Source organism: Alligator sinensis, unplaced genomic scaffold (genome assembly GCF_000455745.1).
Source record: "Alligator sinensis unplaced genomic scaffold, ASM45574v1 scaffold331_1, whole genome shotgun sequence".
In the NCBI taxonomy this organism is placed as follows: Eukaryota; Metazoa; Chordata; order Crocodylia; family Alligatoridae; genus Alligator; species Alligator sinensis.
In genome coordinates this window covers 1,119,221-1,140,134 of record NW_005842033.1, presented here as the reverse complement: position 1 = coordinate 1,140,134, position 20,914 = coordinate 1,119,221, and the positions used below count along the sequence as shown (strand labels likewise).

Sequence of the window (20,914 nt, the reverse complement as noted above, 5' to 3'; positions counted from 1 at the left end):
CTCTTTGTGTTTTGCAGGCAGTCAGATGCCACCTCAGCCTTCTGGCAGCCAGTCAGAATCCAGCTCCCATCCTGCTTTGAGCCAGTCACCAATGCCACAAGATCGAGGTTTGTGAGGTGTTTTACTTTGTGCCAAATGTTTGTTTCATTCTCAGCAGCATGTGGACGTGATAGAATTTCCCTTGCTTTTACCTAGTAAAAAAATTACAGTCTCTATTGTAACAGACTGTGTGGAGTTTGGGGTTGGGCGGGGGGTCCTTTCCAGGGGGAGTGAATGAGTAGCAGGATTTAACCAAAGCACCGTTGCAAGCAAGGCGTTCTTAAAATACTGTCAACAGCATGAAAGGATTGTACTGCAGAGTTTTAACTAGTGTTCTTGAGAATCCAAAACAGAAGAAACGTGATGGTTATTTAACATGGAATTTGATCTCTGGCCAGCTATAGGTAGAAATTCAAAATCACCTTCCATTTAAAGAAGGAAATAGACTGGTTGGGTCAAGTGGTCTACCTCCCTCCTTTATCACCAGAAATACTGGACCCTAAACACATTGTTGATAAAACTTTGCTAGCAAGAACCCTGTTTGACTAGGGCTGTTTTAGCCAGCAAGGGTTCATTCATCAATGAATGGGATAAATCTTTATCTTAGGGACAGGGATCTTTATCTTTTAACTGTGTTATATGTAACTGCCCTAAGAGGGGAGTTTATTACAGTTTCATAACCTGATTATAAGATAAAATAACTATAGGCTATTTTCATAACCTGATTATAAGATAGAATGCCAGTGAATGAAAGGCCTTGTTTACACAATGATTGAAATGCACTGTATTTTTCTGCACACCACACATCCCCACGCACCTTGTTTTGGGGAGGCAGAATGGAGAGAGAGATTTTTCCAGAGCCATGGCTGAATACATGTCCCATGTTGAGCAGAGAATGGAGTCTGCGCATCAGTATCACTGTCTCTCCTTGTAAATGCCACAGATTAATATTTAACCAAAAAGTGAAAAGCTGCTGCTAGTTTGACATCAGCTGTGATGGGGTTAACGTTTGAGCTACAGCATAGACTCCGTCCTTGAAAAGTAGACTCCACCTCTCCTGCAGGCAGCTGAAGCCCAATATGGACCCAGCCCTCAGTAACAATGACAACATCCCTATACCTCCAATCCAGTATGGAAAGCAGTTTCCTTACTTAAAGCATGAGTCCCAGTTTTGGAGGGCTATTTTTTAGGGAGCAGTGCACATGGTATGCAAGTAAACTCAGTACTAGCAACTGGTTAGCAAAGCAGATATGACAATAGGCGATAAAGACAAATTAATGCTTTAAGTGCTCCCATTAAAGTCACCTTGGTATTGAAGAAAGGTTCCTTGTAGTAGGTTCCTGAAGAAAGGCAGACTTGATGCCCAGAAGCTTGTCCAATAGATCTCCCAGTCATGCAGCTGCTCCAGTAAAGGATATCACAAAATATTCTTTACCTCTTGTTTAATTTAGTTGTCATATTTACTTTCCAGGTCACCTTTACATACAGTTGTTGTTTGCATAGAGCTTCAATTCCACCTTAACAATTCTTTAGTGTGATCCATGTCTGGTGGAAGAACAACAACCTTGGTACCAAAGACTGATGCAGAATATTGCATGTGACAGGCTGTCGTAAGATAGTGGGAAGGGGTCAAGCTGAGACTTTAGGGACCCATGCTTCTCAGGAGCTGCGTGCATTTCTTGTGATGGTTGGATCTAAGCATAGCACGTGGAGCTGCCCAACTGTATTTATTTCTTCAGTGTTGTGTACCCTATAAGGCTTCAGAGGATGGGCTAACAATGGCCACGGGTGAGCAGAATGCTTTAATTTCCTTGTGGGGGTGAATGTATGGATCAGTTCTCTAGAAGGAAATTAGATGGCAGTCTGTGGTTGAAACCATCGTTAAGAACAGGGGGATCAAAACTGAAATAAAGTAAAAGACAGCTACCAAACCAAAAAGCTAAACTAGCAGACAGAGGTGGAAAAACTGGGATATAACAAGTATATTAGTCTGTTCTTCCCACATGGAGGATGACCTATGTGGGTATAATATAAAGAATATGTTTTCACTTGAATTTGGAAGTATTTTAATAGTCTTTAACTGTTTATATGCAACATGCTTTGTTTTTCTGTTTTGATTATACATTGAGGTTTCTGGCATGCTTCTCACAATAGTCCTTGTGACCCAGCTTGTATAAAATGTCCATTTGTTTCATGCAGCAGATATGAAATTTGTAACTAGGTAGGTCATATTGATCTTGCAGAACATGCTCCCCAAAGCTTCTATAAAGTCTGTGGTACGCACATAAACATGTGTGCATTCCCTTTTGTGCCCTATCATTGATTAGAGGTTCCTTTGAAATGGAAAACTTCACCTTTTAAAAAGGCTGTTACATTAGTTGATTCCTTTGCTTGCTTGAACTGATTTCCACTGAACTTGGAGAAGAGAAGCAGGGGAAGAGGTAGGGACTCAAAGGGAAGGTACTTGTCATTTACTGATAAAAACCTGAGCAGAAAATCGTTGCTGCTGAAGACACCTGATCCGCAGGCGCCTGTTACAGTAATTTAAACGCTTGGCGCACTGATATGAATGTTTTCCAGCAAAAAAACACCAAGAGACCCTCCAGTTCAGGATAAGGTGTTTTTGTTCCTTCTAGCACTTCACATAACATTTCCTTCCTTGTTTGAGGAAATGACTGAATGAACAAAAGCCTTCTAATGGTTTATTGAATGGAATCCCATACTCTCAACACTCGAAAAATATATTATTAGTCAGATTCTCCAGAGCTTGACTGACAGGGTAGGATCCAAGGTACAGCCATTCTGACTGCTGAAATGCCACACTTAAACTACTATGTTTACACTTAGTTATTTTATTACGAAAGTGTTTGATTGTATTTTATCCTTCTTTTCATGGTTACTCAGCACCCAGCTGGGATTTCTCATGTTTGCCAGCCTAAGGCTATACATCCCCTATCATAGAGTACGGTATCAAGCGACCAGGCATTTTTATATGTAGAGAGAGAGAGAGAGAGTGTGTGTGTGTGTGTGTGTGTGTGTAGCAGTAGGAATTTCTAGGGGTTTGGAGTTTACCAGGCCTTTCAATTACTTTTGATGTAGTTTATCTTCTATTTTAAATGTAGTGTAAATGTTATTTTTATTTTTTTAAACAATTTTGAAAATCTTTCATATCTTATTGAGGCTGCAGCTCCTTTGTACCTGGCTCAGGATCAGCAGAAGCAGTTCATGCAGCACATTTCTGTTTACATTCCTGGATCTGCACTTATTTAGATTTGATACTAAGACACTGGAACTTTTTCTGTTTTTACCTAACTGTTATCTATGCAAGTTGTGCTATTGTGTGGAAGTAGCTGCTGCATATCTTTTCAAATGGAAACTTCATTATAGTAGCAATCATAATTTTTTGCTGGATAGCTCAAATTATGTCCTCAATCATTGGGTTTTTTTTCCAGAATCACTCCAGTTTTGCATTAGTATAAATAAGAACAGAATTATGTCTACTTCCATGCAGTAAAATTAAAACTCTTTGCAGACACTTAATTGCTTTAATTTCCTTTTGCTTCTATGTGATAGTGAAGTAAATAGTATCATACGTATTTTATAAATGCATGAACTGAGGGTAAAGGCCAATTGTCTGCCAATTTTGGGTGTGTCTGTTTTTAGGTGCGTCATTTTGAGAGGCACTGAGCATCCACAACACCATTTGAAGTCAATGTAGGCTGTGGGCTTGCAACATTTCCAAAATCCGGTTCCATTAAACTGGCCACACAGTAACTGACGCTTTCAAAATCAGCTGCACCTTTTCTGCGAAGTTGGCTGGAGGCTATGGTCAAATATACCACTTTAAAAAGTGGGAGAGAGCTACTGCAGGAAAAACATATCAGCAGTTAGAAAGTAACTGTTATGTCTGCCTGATTCTGCAGTACAAGTTCGCTAAATCACTGTATCTGTAATCCTGAATGAAAGAATGTTGAAGTTATAGTGGATTTGCAGCACCTGTGTTGCTAGAGAATCACGCAGTTGTAACAGTTGCATCATAAAAGGTAATACTGATATTGGTGGATATCAGTACCACTATTTTATCTGCCTTGTACCTGAAGCATCTTGCTCAGGGTCATAATGTAAATTAATTCCAGAGCTGGGAATAGACAATTGGCTTCCCAACCATCCATCCTTTGTCCAAATGCAGGGGTGAGAAAAATGCATCCCACAGGCCAGATGCGGCCCGCCAGGCCATTCTATCTGGGCCGCGGGGCCCCTAAAAAATTTAGAAAATTAAAATTTATCTCCCCTGGCTACCCATCATGCAGCCCTCAGTGGCTTGCCAAAACTCAGTAAGCAGCCCTCCTCCCAAAATAATTGCCTGCCCCTGTCCTAATGATTAGCTCCCACACACTCTCTTACCATAGTCTAATAATTTTAGTGTATGTACATGCACATCCATACAAAACAAATAGAAAATTCTGCTTTATGACAGTGTTGAATTTGACTTTTCTTTTTAGCTCAACATACATTCTTTCCTATACACTAACAGAGCCAACAAAACTCCTCTACTCCAGGTTAATGTGTTTTAAATACTTAGAGTTCAAAACTTGAGTCTTATTCATATTAAAATAGTACATTGAGAACTGAAAACCATTGAATATAATGGAAACAGTAAATAGCTTCATACCATTATTCTCACAGATATTCTCATAATGGGAATACTTAAAGAAGCCTTATTTATTAGGGCAAATGTATATGGGTCAGAATTAATTTTTAAAAAATCTTTAATTGTTTTCCCATTATAGTTTTCACAGCAGTATGTAGTTAAATATTCATGATAATGCTGATGATATGCTAAAGGTCTGAAATAGATCTGGAGTCTCAAAATCAACACAGGTTATTTAACCCTTTTCATCTAATGTACCATCAGGGACTTGCTCAGTGAAATCCCAGAGCACAGGAATAATTAGAAGATAGTAATGAGGATTTAATTAGTCCTTGAGATATGCTAAAATAGGACCACTGAGAACTTTTCTGTTTGGACATGGATTGCAAGCAGAATTGATGCCATTGCCATTGCTGTGATGTGCTGGAAAATGTATTCTGTTGCTGGAGGCAGTTTCATGGCACCATTCTGTGCCTGTCAGATCTGCATGGAAGGTGCCCAGAGTATGATCTCCTGAAATTGTTGAACAGCACCCTTTCTCTGCTCTTCTACCTCCTCCCAGTAGCAGTTCTGTCATTCTTCCTACTGCCAGCTTTATTTGTTCCTATTGTTTACCTGGTCCACTTTAGGGAAGGGGAAAGGTTGTGATACAAATGTGTATTCCATTAAAAGCCATTTTGCGAAGAAAAACAGTGAGAAAATTCAGCCTTCTAGAATCCTGCTGGCGGAAAATCTGGAAGTGCTGAGTGAAATCTGGACCTGTTTGACACAGCCCTCTGTAAACTTTATCTCTACATCTAGTCTTGATTTAGCATTAGATCTTCATAGAAATTATATTTATCAATAGCTGCAATGTAATAAATTTACATGTCTTTTTGGCAGCAGAGATGTTATCCTGCAACAGATAGGAACAGATGGAATGTAATCAGACATTTTGATGTTCTGTCTGTTTTCCTACAAAAAAAACTAAACAGCAAACTGAATTTCTGTAACTACAAGCTCCTGACTTGCTCATTAGCTTCATGTAAAGTTTTCTTTTTATTCCCTTTCACTTTTCCCCTCATCTGTACACTGTCAGCACCTGAACTTCGCCATCATTTATTTTCTTTTAATAAAATTTATTTATGTATTTATTATTATTAATATTGGTTATTATTAATGTATTTTCTTTAATTTTTACTTGCTTGGAATGCATAAATACCAATCTCAGAATTTGTCTTTAATTTTTCTACTTAGATTGTGTCGTGGTTTAATACTGACATTTGATGATAGAAACTAAACTCTATTTCTTGAAAGAAAAAAAAAGAGGAAAAGATAGATCAAAGAACTCTTATTGCAACAAAAAAGATACTGTAGTTTGGTTTTAGATCTTAAAAGACTTTTTCCCCCTGATTACATTTTTGTTCTCATTTGGGGATTTGGGATCCATTCAGAGCACAGAGGAGCCAGAGAATAAAATGATTTTTATTATTAAAATTCTTCTGCTTGCCATGTTAATGATGACACCACTTAAGGTTAAATCAGACTTGGTAATAAATTTACTTGATGTAGGCTGAAGTGTTTCAGGCTCTTGAAACAGAAGACGTTCAAGATATGTAACAGAGTGCAAAGCTACAGGTATGTTTGGATGCTTTCTCCTCAGACCATTATCCAAGTGGGTCAGTACAGTAAAGCTGAGTTCAAGCAAGTGTTCACAAACAGCATGCCAGCCTGGTAAAAGTCTTTATGCCTAGCAAGCTGGCATTAAATTAACTGTACTCCGAATAACCAGAAAACTTCCATGCAAGACACACAGCAAGTGTTAGTTGAAACATTGCATATTTTTAGAAGCACTTATTTATTATGAGGATGCTCCATAAAGCATTTTTCCTTAACTTGAATGGCATTGCAAAATAATCTCGACACTCCTTTCCCTGCTTCTTTCAAAGATTACACATAAACACGTAAAAAATTGATCAAATAATTGGCAGAATTGTATAGGGGAAGCTTGCATTGCACTCTCTGGACTCTGACAGCACTGATAGGCTCTCATCTTGTAACAGTAAATTCACCCACAATCTTTAAGGAGATGAAGGTCATCATTTGTCTGTCTAGTGTTTTTTTTATTGGTACCATGTTACTTGGATTATGACAGTCAGAGTAGTTTTGAACTGAGCATAAGTGTGACAGTACAGCTTTGATTACTTCCATTTAATTAAATTTTTTATTTGAAGTCCTGAAGTTGGAAGAAATGGAATAGAATGAACAAAGATGGAGTACAGTCTACATTCAATAATGTTATCAATTATATTTATTGGATGTAGTATCTGTGAGCTCTAATCAGGTACCAGGGCTCTATTGTGCTAGGTGCTGTACAAATGCAGAACAAAAATGCTTATGATATACAATAAATAATCAAGGTAGTTGGGACACAGGGTCTCTGCTTTTCTTTTTAGGCCCTTAAAGTCTTAATGGTTTTTGGCTTAGGTTCATAGCAGATGTTGAGTGCAGACTGTTACTTTTTTATTTTAAAATATTCAAAGTGATGTCACAGTGACAAACTAATTTAATTCTTAAAGGATCCAAATGCCAGTTTCAGCAATGAATGGATGTGGGCTTCAGATTAGATTTGGATATCAAGTATATTCCCCTTCCCAGCTGCTTCAGCTTTGGGCTGAGCTAATTAGTTGTGGCATGAGTTAAATATACGGCAATATTGCCTCTGCGCAAGAATGATTGAAAGGGTAGGGGAATGTTTTAGGAATAATAAGCCATTCTCAGAAAGAAGCCATTCTTGGCACAGTCCACCAGAGCGGGGCTTGGGATAAAAATGAGACTAGTATAATCCAAATCCAAAATCAGGTTTTCAAGTAAAGTTTGTATAGCAAACTTGTAATAGCAGCTGGTCATGCTATTACTTTTTTTTTTTGGCTGATGTTAAATGATATTTTTTTAATTAATAGTTTATCTTTTAAGATTAATTGGAATTTTTTTATTTGAGGTTAGGAGAGGAGAACTGAATTATTATCAGAGAGTTCATACAATTGCCAACACCAGGACTCCTTAATAGAAAAGTTTCCACTGACTTCCTTAGACAGCGTCTGAATTCTCTGCCTCCGAGTTCAGGGAATGAAAGAAGCTACAACCTGTCATTGATGAAGAAGTTGACAAAGTGACAGTGGATGTTCCTGTCACCAGCATTACTGTGAAGTTACTGAGTATGATCACTGTCCCTGGGACAGCTTCCCTTTCTAGCCTGTAAAATCAGAGCTGCCCATGGTCTGCCTGATAATTTCAAGGAGATTTGACTTCAGTAGAGCCCTAGTTAACCTTTTGAGGAAACCTGCCTAGATGTAATGAACTACTGATGTAAGACCTTTTATTTCTTTTTACATCAGTCTGCAAAGACACTCAGCTGAGAGCTAAATAATAATATATTTATCAATAACTAGCCTTTTGATCATTCTTTTCATCCAAAAGGATCCCGAAAGGATTTGTGTACTACAGCATAGAAGTTTATCAGAAGACCTGTAGCCATTACTCAGGGAAAGCAGGGAGTCAGCCTGAACACAAAATAGGTACAGCAATGTGTGACCAAAAGACAACAGGCTTATGACCAGACAAAACAGAAGGGACTTACTGTATATTTTTAGGTCTTGTCCTCAAAACCATATATACCTTGTGGCATTCAAGATATTTTCTTCATAAGAAGGCGGACCTGAGATGATCCATCGGCAGTATGAATATGAGTCTCCAGGGAAGCTAAATTTTTCAAACCTGAAATTTAGCCCATTAAGCCTGCAGAGCCTACAGATTACACATTGAAAAATGTCATTCCCTCACTGCTCTCCTCTGTGATTTTCATAAGTATGCATATTATTAGGGGAACATAGACAAATGTTGATTGTATACCCCAGACGGACTCCCCAGATTTTTCATGTTGATACTCAGATTAGTTCTTGCAGCCCAAGCCACCTAGTGAAATGGTTGTGGATTTTTATTTTTTGACTGTAGCTTGCTGTTGTCCCAGTTTTCCAAGCACCAGAGCAAAAGGCATTTTGCACTGTTTGCAATGTGTAAAATAGTGGCCTGAGAGCCACACAGGCAGAGTGGTTTCTTTACCTCTGTCAATGCATCAACAGTTCCATAAATGTCTCTACTTCTGTGCCCTTAGCACTGCACTTAAAATTTACATCAGAGAGCATTAGGCAAGATTTGCATGAAGAAAGGTTGGATTTTTCTTCCCAAACTACCATCTGGGTAATCTGTCTGATCCTTCCCCTGATTCCAATTTATCAGTGATAGATGATATGAATTTCAAGGCTAGGCAGTAGCTGAGGGGGGTTGGGGTGGGAAAAAATTTAAACATTATTGCATGCCATACATAGGCAGGGTTTTGTAATATCAGAGAAAGAACTGGGAGAGATTCAGCCAGTTAACCTAATAGCACAGCTGGTAGAACACTAGGGGGTCTGGGTTAAAGCCTGAGCTAGGTCATTAGTTTCCATCTTCCCCAAAGCTATTCACATTGTGAAGAGAAAAAGTCGCACAAATAAACAGCAAAGATTTTGTAAGATATTCAGGCATAATAGAAAATTATTTTTTTAGAAAATAAGTAAAACAGAACCAATATCGATCAATAGGAACTAGGCCTTTTGCAAAAAAGAGAAATAGCTTTAGCACTCGTTGCAGGAGGCGATGCTTTTTCTGAGGTGGTGTTTTGTGTAACTATTATTTCACACATGCCGAGAAACATCTTTTATTGAACTGGTGCAAAGAAACAAGGCAGTCATTCTGCAGTTAGCAGATGCCAACATGAAAACAAATTGTCCAGGTGCCAAAGGGAAAGCATGTTGCATGTCACTGTGGCCCAGAGAACCTTGAATGTTTTTAGTGATGCCCTGGCATGCTTGTAGGAGAAGCTGAGGTTTTAGGCTCACAAGCAGAATAGCTCAATGCAGAAATCTGATGTCTGTGTTGCTGTGGCAAAAATAAATCATTTCCTTTTCAGAGAGTTTTGAAGTTGTTTGTAGACTAAATTGTGACGAGTCAGCTCTCACATTAACCCTTTTCCCCCATACACGTTTAAGATCCTTCAGTTTTTCACCAAATAAAAGATATGGTATTTCTTGAAGTGGAAACAGATTTCTGGTTAGGAGCCAATAATCAACCCTGTCATAGCTTCATTTCCATTGTTCTTTTGGGTCAGTTTCCAAAGGATCCTGCAGTGTCGCAGTCCTTCTATTACGGGAAATGTGTTTTTTAGTAATCACTCAGAGTCAAGTTGTTTACCATAGGAGTGCTTCATTCAGGAACAGAGCTCAGTCTGCATAATAACGTAACTGGTTACACTGGCTCATGCCAGAATCACCTAAGGGTACCCTTCCGGGCTTTAACCATTGAGCAGAACCTCTCATATGTATAAGCAAGTCTTTTAACTTAATCACCTAGTGGTGTTCATGTGCATGTGCAGCTCTTCTCTGAGACTTCAGTACCCCAGTTGCCATTTGGCAGTCAATCCCTTAATTACAACTGTGCAGTGGCCTGAGGCCCAGCTGTCCCAACCTGAAAGGGCTGTTGATTGTCTGATACCTTCTCAGACAAAACGACTGAGTCAGTGACCCATATCTCTCCCCCAGATGAGACATAGATAAGGTGTCACCTATTTCTCTGTAATATGTGTTCAGTTAGGGTGACAATCTTATAAGACCCACAGGGCTATGTCTTGAGTCACAGTTGTGAGTCAGGACCATTTATGACCATTATTTCCATCGTTAAGAAGCATGGCATCACTTTTGTTGAGTGTTGGCAGCTCTTGAAGCCCCAAATTAAGTTTATTTTGCCTTCTTTCTCTCCCTCTGTCTCTCTCTATATATACCCACAAGTCCCAAATGACTCTGACATTGGTTTCTCACAGTACAGACATTCTTGTTTTCTTTTGAACAAAGTGTTAGCAAGTGACAGACACCCCCTGCTTCATTGGTACCACTTAGCACTGCAATTTAACAGTACTAATAATGGATTGGAGTCTGACTAAGTAGATGCTTTATTATTTTGATGCTGTTTTTCACTAGCCTGTTAGACTAGGGATAATGGAGACTAGCAGTTTGATATATAAACCCATACTCCACTGCAAACTACTTGTACTCATGCCTAAGAATCCGTGGCCCACTGTCAGATATTGCCAAGTCAAGGGAACACCTTGTTTAGCAAAAAGAAGATATGATATGTATGTTCTGTTGTCTGACTGTATTACATTATCGTAAGTCATATCTCAGGGAAGGGAAAGTAATAGTTTCAGACAAGTACATAGGCTTTTTCCCGCTGATATAAAGAAATTCATGAGTACTTTGATTCTGGCGGCCAGATTGTCCTGAGCTTCCAACATGGGCTGTCTTGCTTAGCTTGGCTTGTATTTTTGGCATAGGGGACAAGGCTTAACGGTCTAATATTACTGTTCATTTGTGGCCAGTATAGAATATCCAGGGTGTTTCTCTTAGATTTTTTCAATCCCTAAATGACCTCCCTATATCCTTTTTAACATGTTTTTCTATAACACCGTAGAAATAACCATCCTTACATGTTAGCCAGGCTACAGCAATAAGAGGTTTAAAGTTAAAGCCAGCTAACACTGGCTTTCCATAAATATTGGTGTGAATTGTTTTTTCATTCATGAGCTAAGAACAAAGTATCTTTCTTGTATTGAATGAGCAGTTTTTTGTTAGTTCCTGCAATGTGGAAGTAACTGGTCTCCAATTTTAACTGTCTGGTTACAAGAACGCTATGCTAGTACCCTCCTTGGTGGTGTTTGTGGACAACCTGCCATGTACTGCGGCCAGAGTACATCAAGATTGGCTTTCTTTAGTTAACTTCTTCATTTCCTCAAATTATTTATTAAGATTTGCATCCCATTTCCACTGGACTTGATCCTTCAGTAGAGTTCTTGGGTCACTGCTTTGGGCAGCCAGATCTGGCACAAGTTTCCCTACCTTCCAAAGAATCTTTAGACCCTTTCCTTGTCCTTTGGGCAGGCATATTGATGAAGACCTCAGCCTTGCTGTGATCTACCTGTAGGTCTTGCTGTGGTAACTTCTCTTCCAGGTGTGCTCTTTCCATTACAAAGAATTTACAACTTTGTCTAGCTTTAACCCAGCAGCCCTCGCTCTTTTGAAAGCTGCTGGGAACACTGTTCATATTCTATTATTCTTTTCCCTAGATAAAAGCATTATCTCTGTAAGCCATAGTACTCTCTGTATCATGAAAATTCTGTTGTTTGGTGAAACACCTCAGTTGCTAAAAGCTATCCAAATGTCAGCCTGAAGAAACAGCATCTTCCAGAAGGGGTGCTGAATGTGCACAAACATGTATTATGTTTTTTTTCTAATGCATCCAGCATGGAACAGTACTTTTCACCAGGCATCTCACCCAAAATTTAGTTCCTTTAGGTTACATTAAAACGTTCCCTGTTCCTGGCACTATGTTGGGGTGTGTCCCTTTGTCCAGTTTAGCATTTTGTAAATATCCCCATTGCTTTCCAACAGATGGTCTATTTATCTTCTACTGCAATATTCCCCGTTGCTCCCATGAAAAATTCCTCTGAGCTAATGGTGCTGTTATCATCTGTCTTGTCCACACTGCGCATGCTCTGCTGCCAGGCATTATCTTGGCTTGTGCTTTTTCCACTGTACATACTAGTTCCATGTTCTTTGAGCTTTGTATGCCTGCTTGAAAAGAAGTTATCAGAAAGTCTTCTGATGTGTTATCTATCATAAAGGTGACTCGTAAGAATCATGGATGTTGCTGGCATCCATTGCTTGCAGTTACAGAAGAATGTGCCCTTTAAACACATTTCCAGGGACTGTCATCTCTGGTGGGGCTTTTAACTGCTGCACCCATCTACCCAGGATATTAACTTACTGTGTTTTCCTTATATGTGATATTTGCTGATTGTTCAGAGCCAAATAATCTATTTCATTTGATGTTTGACTGATCAGCTTTGCACAATATGAGCCTGTGCACAACGTAACTGGTTCCACCTGGCTAATGCCAATGCCTTTTGGCACAATATAGTAGCTTATAGAGATACCTGAGCCTTCTCAGTTACCACATTAGCATGGTGGTCTGTCCACACTAATCACTAATGTGTCTGTCCACACTAATCCGCCATGCCTCTAAGCAGGATACTGTGAGGGTTGAGCAGGGATGGAGGTGGCTGGGCCCGTGGATAGGCTCTTTGGGGTAACTTTGAGGTCAGCAAGGTAGGAGTACAGGTTACTGAAGCATTGGGTTCAGGGTCTGGGTCAGTGGGGTGGAGAGCATGGGACCAAATTCCAGGGAATTTGAAAGGAAAGATCCAAAGGATGTAGGCTAATATTCGAGCCAGGGGTCAGAGAACCAGTGCCGAGCACCAAGAGAAATCTAAGATCGTGGTCATAAAAGCCAAGTGAAGTCAGGATGCCAGGAAAGCCAGAGAGAGCAGAGCCAGCGCTGAGTTTCAAGGGAGATCCAAGATCAGGGTCAGGAAAAGCCAAAGCCAGTTCAGAATCAAGTGAACCAGGGAGAGCTGTGAACATGAGCTAGCCAGAACAGTCTGATGCTGTGTCAAGGCATGCCTGAGCCTGCAGGTGTGTTTAAAAGTGGTGAGTGGCGTTTTAAGCAGCCAATCTGATTGCAGAGAACTGGGTTAGTCACATTAGTCAGGGACTGGGGGCAGGTGTGATAACTTGCATGCTTGGCCCAGTATCAGAGTCCCCAACAGATACTAAGAAACAGTGCTGCACTAAGAGTTGGTGCTCTTTGTTCATGGGCTAACTTGTTCAAAGCTAACCTGGCTATCTCTACATGACAGAACATTGTACCATGTAGGCACAATGTACCCACAAAGTGCATTGATTCTTAAAGGTGTATACCATGTTTATTCACATACCATGCATACTTTTCCGCAAATGGCAGCCCCCGTTCCCCCCCCACAATAAAAATAAAAATTGGGGGGGGTGTTTTAAGTAGAAAAGCTGATTTTCTGCCCAGAATAGAAGTACCCTGCTTTGATCTCTGGTGTACAGTGCAGCAGCAGTACCATTCCTATTGAGGCAGCTGAGGGAGTCAGTTGACTTAATGGTTCATTGTTCTTCACTTCAAGAGTGTTATTAATTCTCTCTTCTTTTTAGTAGTCTTGATGTTCCACTAACCAAGCTAACCTTTTTAGAGCAATCTTTCTCTCTGCTGGCTGTTCCTTGTCTCTCTTCTCCTATTTCACAGCTCTGGAGACTCTTTAGCTGTTTCCAAAATCATAGATCCCCCACCCATCAAGACCAGTCTTCAGCAACAGGTAGGGTTTCAGCTCTTAGTTAAGCAGGCAAGGGAGGGTGAGTCAGCTGAGGATTAGGCGCTTTCCCTGCTCTATGCAGTCATAACTCTGGAAAAAACTTTTTTTTTCTTTATTCTGCCTTCCCCAAAACAGGATGCATGTCTTATTTGGGGGAGGGGGGGGTGTAATATGAGAGAAAATATGGTATAGGATATTCTATTAATAGCATATTCCATTGAGTACAAAAAAATTCCTATCATAGATGGAGGGCTTTTATGACACCTTGTCAATATACACTTTAATTTCTTCCTTTTAACTTTTAATAAAAGCTTCTGCTTCTGAATCAGCAAGGACAGCTAGTCAAAATCATGTGTGAATTGTGACTCCGCCTGTGTTCCTCCTCATGGAAATACATAGAGAACCATAGTGGCCCTGTCTACCTGCCCCTTCCTCAACAAATTTGATTAAACCTGACTGCTTTCAATAAATATGTAATGTGCTTGTGAATATGCATGAGTGCATGTGTATGTAGAATACATTATATGCAATGTTATTATTATTTGAATATAATCAAAAGGGGTTTTAATCTTTTTTCCTTCACCTAAATAAATAAATAAATAAATACAATGGGAAATTAAAAGGAAGGTGTTATGTCAATACAACATTATAGTGGATATTTTAATTAAACAAAAATTAGGATAATTCAGCATTATGCTTTCTTCAGGCACACTGAACATCTCAATCGAGGCTTGGTGTACTGTCCTGGAAAGAGCCTCTTCAGATTCAAACCAGGAATTTAAAACATCCAGGGAAGCCTCTCAGATTTTGTGGCAGAGCTGAGCACATGCTAGGAGAGTGGTTTAGAAACAGGTTAGCGCTGGGTAGATAGTTATGGAGGATAGGTGTATTCAGTAAAAGAAAGCACAGAGAGAGAGTGTGTGTGTGTGTGTGTATTTGTAAGTCTAAGTGCATTCGTTTATGAAACTTAGTACAGTGCTTCTCAACCTTGTTAGGTTCAAGGTACCCCTCAGAAAATGTCAGCTCTTAGTTTTTGCTCATTTTTTGATTATAGAAAAATAATAAGGCAATTTTTCTATTGCAACGAACTCAGAAAAACCACAACAGGTCAGATATTTTTAACACTGTGGTTTCCTATTTGAATCATTCTTATTTGATTCTTGTGAATCAAAAACATTGCATGGCATCCCATGGCACCACTGAAAGGATCTCGAGGCACTGCAGGATGCTGTAGTGTCCTGGTTGAAAATCACCGTTCTAGTACCTTATGTTACACTATTAAGTATATACACACAACAACATTAAGAGAAAAAGTAAAATTTTCAATGTCTTTGTTAAGCTGTTATATATAAATATCAGGGATGTGCAGAGTGTATAAAAGTTATAGATATACATATATATGTGTGTGCGTGTATAAAAGTAATATTTATAAATAGCAATAGGAAGAGAGAACCTAATATCTAGCTGTTTTAAAACTTCATGTGTATGTTTTGCTTAGATATACAAATGAGTTAATTATAAGTTACCTGTCTTGTTCTTAGTAGATAGTATGATGCTTTCTCAGTTGTAACCTGTAAAATGCAAAGGCAGCTCAGAGGCCTTAAATGTACTTCATAAAAAGGTAATTCTTTAAAGAAATAGAATTTAAGTATAAAACATGAGAACATTTTCCAGGCAGCTAGCTCTGCTTTGTTTAACTAGATTTCAAATAGCTTTTAGCCTTGCCAAACTTCATTTGTATTTTTTCCTGTGGCAAGGAAATCCTCGTTTTGGTAGTGAGTAAATTATCACTTGTTCCTTTTTTATCACTGACATTAAGGTAGGGGGATAGATTTTCTCCCATTGGCAAATACGTTTCTATTATGATTTATAAAGCTTAACTTCCTGCTGTTTTGTAGCAGTTTCCAAAAGAAGCCAACTGTTTTTACACAAACTGATCAATCAGATGCAGTCGAGTTATTTACCTGCTTCAATACCCTAGACGTAATCCTGCCACTCTGAAAAAAACCCAAAACTTTAAATCTATTGTTAAACAATTAAATAACTTTCTTTATTGTGTTGTTTATAAATTGAAGTTGAACACCGAGGTAAAATTTGCGTAAATAATGCAAAAAATGCATGTATGCCAGCTGCTCCCTGCCATTCCCAATAAGAGTCCTAACATTGATACAGTTTTCTGTTTTTATTATAAGAACATCAATGTCCAAAATATTTGAATTTCCTGCAAGTACTCCAGTTTGTCCTCATGGCTCCTCTCACCTGCATACTAGCTACTGAAGAGCAGACTCTACTTATTCCAGAAGAAACCAGATCAGGATGTAGGTCCAATCCTTCTTTCCAGTCCAATTTGTCATTGTTACTGGAGAGACAGTCTAAGGCCATGATTCAATTTGACCTCAGACAGATGGAAGGAAAATGTAGTGTGATAAAAGAGGTGCTCTTGTAACTTCCAGACTTGTTCACATCCTTATTTCATCCCCTCCCAGTCTCAAGAAATGACAAAAAAACCCCCAAAAACAACAAAACCTTCTTGACAGAGATTTCACACCTCCTAGAACCATGGGCAATAAAACCAGTCCCTGAAATCCAAATCTTCTCTGGATCCTATTCTGGTTACTTTCTAGCAAACAAAGATGATGAGGTTGTCTAGTCTAGCCCAGACCTTTAGAAACTGAACAGGTTGATAGAAGAAGTAATAATGGATAGAGAAGTTCTGGCTTCCATTATTTGTTGCAGTCTCTTCAAGATGTTTTCAAATATCAACAGATATAACAGAAGCTTATCTTCACATATCCTATCTCCATCAGGTGATGGAAATCACCACTGCCAATACAAATCATTGTTAACAGTCTGTTATCCATCCCCAGGATATTCAATGGCAGTTGTAATAGCTGACCTGAGGAATATTTGTAGCTAGCATAGAGGTTGGAAACTTATGTCACATAGATTAAAAAGACCATTGTGAATAGAAAGCCTGTGCATTTTACTTGCTTACTGGATATAGTAGTGAGTTTACTATCTTTATAATAATAAGACTCATAGTGGAGCTGGAACAGAATGTTTCATTGAAATGGATCCCAGGAGTATGATGCACTTGGGATGGGGGGGTTATGAAATATGAACATTTATTTCATGCAAACTATTATGTAAGGTTTTAAAATTAGTTACAGTGGTATCCTCTCATCATAGAATTACTGTAATAAGTTTTGTCTGTGCAGTAAAATAAACTAGTTTAAAATACAGGAGACTGCGTTAAACCAGAGCTGCAAAACCTGCATAAAGTTTGCCCTGTTTGGAAGTGTGGAGTTTACCAGTTGATATTTATCTGTCTTCAAGCTGTTCCTTTGGTTTTTGGCAATAGCAGTTAGTCTTGTCATACTTTAGTGCATATGGTTTAGCTTCCTGTGCATCAGGGGTGTCAATCTCAGTATGTGGAGAAGGCAGAACCCTATTGTAATTTTGATGTGTTTGAACCGAGATCAAGAAAGTGTAATTACATTTTCAGTTGTCATAATTGTAATTGTTTTAGTGTATAGCAATAGGGTTGTATATAATATAAAGGAGCCACATAGGCACAATGGGGGTTAAATAACTGTCCTCTAATGCTATCCACATCCTATAAAGAATAATAATAACAATAATAACAATCATTAATAATTATAATAATAATTAATAATAACGTTTATTTTTATATAGTTCTTTTCATCGGTAGGTCTCAAAAAAAGAGTCAGTGGGAGAGAACTGATTTGCCTGCCATCATCTAAAAAGATGGTATCAAAGTCAGGAAAGAAACGCAACTCTTCCAAGTGTCAGAGCAGTGCTTTATCCACTAGGCCATGTTCTCTCTCTAAGAACATAGTAGTACGAGTATGTCATGGTCAGTGCCACCCACTGAGAAAATCTCTACTTAAAGCCATTTCTGTTTCTTCCATTTTCCCCCCAATCTTTCACTAAACTCCTTTTTATATTTTTCCTATGTTGCTTGTTTTGCCTTTTCTCTTCCTTTATTTTCTTCCTTTCAGCAGTTCCCATTCTCCTTTTCTCATCTATGTACCTCATTTTTACCCTTCCTGTATTCCACCACTAAAATAAGCAATGGGATAATTAACAGTGACAAGTTAGGTGTCTAGGCTTTTATGTTCACCCCACAATGAAATTAATGGAGGGAGGAAACAAGAGACACCTTTTCAGAGCTGTTGTTTCAGCTCTTATGAAATCTGAGAAGGCAGCACTGCAACAGTTTATACTCTATTCAAATTTGAAAAGTTTTCTTTTAGTCATGAAGGAGAGACACTTTTTGTTTAACGAAAGCTTCTGCCGTCTTACTATGGCATATGGACTGCAGCACCATCAAGCAGACTGAGTGCAGCATGTTGATATCTTTGTTGTAGGTTCTGAAAATGCCATTTCTCCACTACAGTAAACTTCTCCAGTTATAGCGGCTGATCTCACACAGCATTCATTCACCTGCAAAACTCAAGGGGAGAAAATTAACAAATAGGTTACTCAGGAGTTTTCTAAGTATCTTCATTTTTTTTTTTTTTTACTGCCTAAAATTTTTAAATGAATAATAACTTTTATTCAAATAGGCTGCTTGCAGAAGTTAAAAAAACTAAACAAAACAGCACTTTACTTTAAACTCCACACGCTTCAGCGCCGAGCCCAGCGGCAGACATGTTGCTTAAGGGCCTAATATGTTTTTTTCCTCACTACACGTGATTTTTGCATATGCTTTAGAAGTAGTGAAAAGTGTCTCTTAACTCAGAAACTAGTCTGGAATGTTGTGTTGAGAGGGTTTTTTCAGGCAAATATAAAGGCAAAGCTTAAAAGTAAATAGGACTGGAAAGAAATCAGCTTTCCCTAAGAAAGCAGAGAATGAGTTGCTGTCTCCTGAGCACATCATCTTGAGAGTTATAGTTAAAAGAAGAGCTGAAGGCTTTCAGGAAAAGCCCTGCAAAACTAGCAGCTGTGAAAGAAGTTTGGTGGACAGCATTTTGTAAGATATTTTTTTCTTCCTTTTTAAAGATGTTTTAAAAATGAAAGTTCCGTGGAATCTCGTCTTCTCCATAGCTTTTTTTTATGGGGTTACTTCTAGTATTTCACAGGGCTTTCCATTTTTAATGAATTTTACTTGACCTTTGACCATAACTTGAATCATAAATCAAATGTGATTCACTAATGCATTTCATTGATGAAAAGAAAAGGAAAAACAATGTAGTTCATATGTCACAAACCTGATACCTCTAAATGGTAGGAATAAGGATCCAGAGCACCGATACAAACCCACATTATTTGTAGCTGCTGTATTCTGCTCTTCATTTCAGTGATGTTTGGAGCTATAGTAAGTGGCACAGGTAATAGAAATATTAACAGAACTGGCACATTACTGTATACAGCAGCACTATATTCTAGTAGCACTATCTTTGGAAACACGTGCCTGCATTTCAGTAGAACCTGTCGATCTCAGATTATCCTTGTTAGCCATCTTCAGATCCACAGATAAGTAAATCGTGGAGCATCGTCATCCATGGCTGCAAGTGATTTAGAATCTACATCCAGACTTGTGAGCTGTATATTTATATGACTTCAGTTACTGAGTCAGTTTCTTTGCTGACTTTCAGTAGAGTTACACTAGCATAAAATTTGGCCCATATATCTGTTTCTGTTTGTTTTCTAATGCCAACAATTACAGCTGTCAGTTTTCTGGGAATATTTTGTTAGAAAATGACTAATGAAGTTTTTCCATAAGAAAGCAAGAAAAAAAAGTAAACAAATGTAAAGGTTTTAAGAAATATAAGGTGAATGTTCTGTATTTACATTTATGTTTGGATGTTCATCTCTCTCTCTAGGTTTTATAGCAGGTATGCAAAGGAACCCACAAATGTCCCAGTATGGACCTCAGCAAACTGGACCTTCCATGTCGCCGCACCCTTCACCTGGAGGCCAAATGCATCCTGGAATTGGTAGCTTTCAGCAGAGTAATTCAAGTGGAACGTATGGGCCTCAAATGAGCCAGTATGGACCACAAGGTAAAATAACCAACAGTCAAAGTTGCTGTTGATCTGTATGATAAAAATGGATTATTTGGGGTGAACTGTACCCTTTGTTTTGAAATGATTTACAAATTTTGTTAGCTCACATCATGGAACTTCATACTGTTGCTGGGAAGAAAATTCATTAGCTTATGGCATTTGAGTTACCTTATCCCATAGAAGCCAAGTAGGAGGCAGGGGTGTAGGTTGTAGCCATGTTGGTCTAAGGAAGTAGGAGGCAGGGAATTCATATATCTGAATGAGCAGTTTGGGGGTAAAGTGTACATTGACTCCTTTTCTAATTTTCCCTCATCTGATTCATTGACTAGCAGAGCATCCATATAAAAAGAAAATGATACAAGACTTGCCAAAGGTAAAGTAATTGATGCTTTGTAGGTTTTACAATCTGCTGAAGTCTGTTTCCTAGAGAGACAGGAGAAATGGCCTCATGGGTTTTTTTTATTTTGAATTTAAGCCACAGATTTACCATATTAAGCAGCAGCACCCTCCACACTCACAACTGTTCTACACAAGCTGCCTCCTGAATTGGAACATTGTAACCTCCCCAACATGGCATCAGGAATGGACTAACTATCATGGTCACTCAGCAATAATTAGTCTGCCACTAACACCATATGGATGTGGCTACCTTGCTTCCTGTCCAGAAGCCAGACCATACAGAGCAGTACATGGTATTTGATGGCACCACCCCAGCACAGTAAAGTTGTAGTGTAGACATAACCTTAGACCAGTTGTTCTCAACCTTTTTAGGCTCAAGGCACCCCTCAATAGACTCGAGGCACCTCTCTGTCACTTTTGTGTATTGAGTGCCACCCCATTTCAAAAATTAATTTATCACGATTTACCCCCTTATACCAAGGCCAGGCA

General features: G+C 38.8%; 1 protein-coding gene across 7 annotated transcripts in view; it reads left to right on the top strand.

Annotated features, from left to right (window-relative positions):
• ARID1B (AT-rich interaction domain 1B) overlaps window positions 1–20,914 on the top strand; it is a 445,974-nt gene that overhangs the window by 332,505 nt on the left and 92,555 nt on the right. For all 7 annotated transcript variants that reach the window (XM_025202638.1, XM_014519339.2, XM_014519340.2 and 4 more), the window contains 2 exons: window positions 18–107; window positions 19,844–20,023. In XM_025202638.1, the coding sequence (XP_025058423.1) occupies window positions 18–107; window positions 19,844–20,023 (270 nt within the window). The remainder of the gene's footprint in view (window positions 1–17; window positions 108–19,843; window positions 20,024–20,914) is intronic.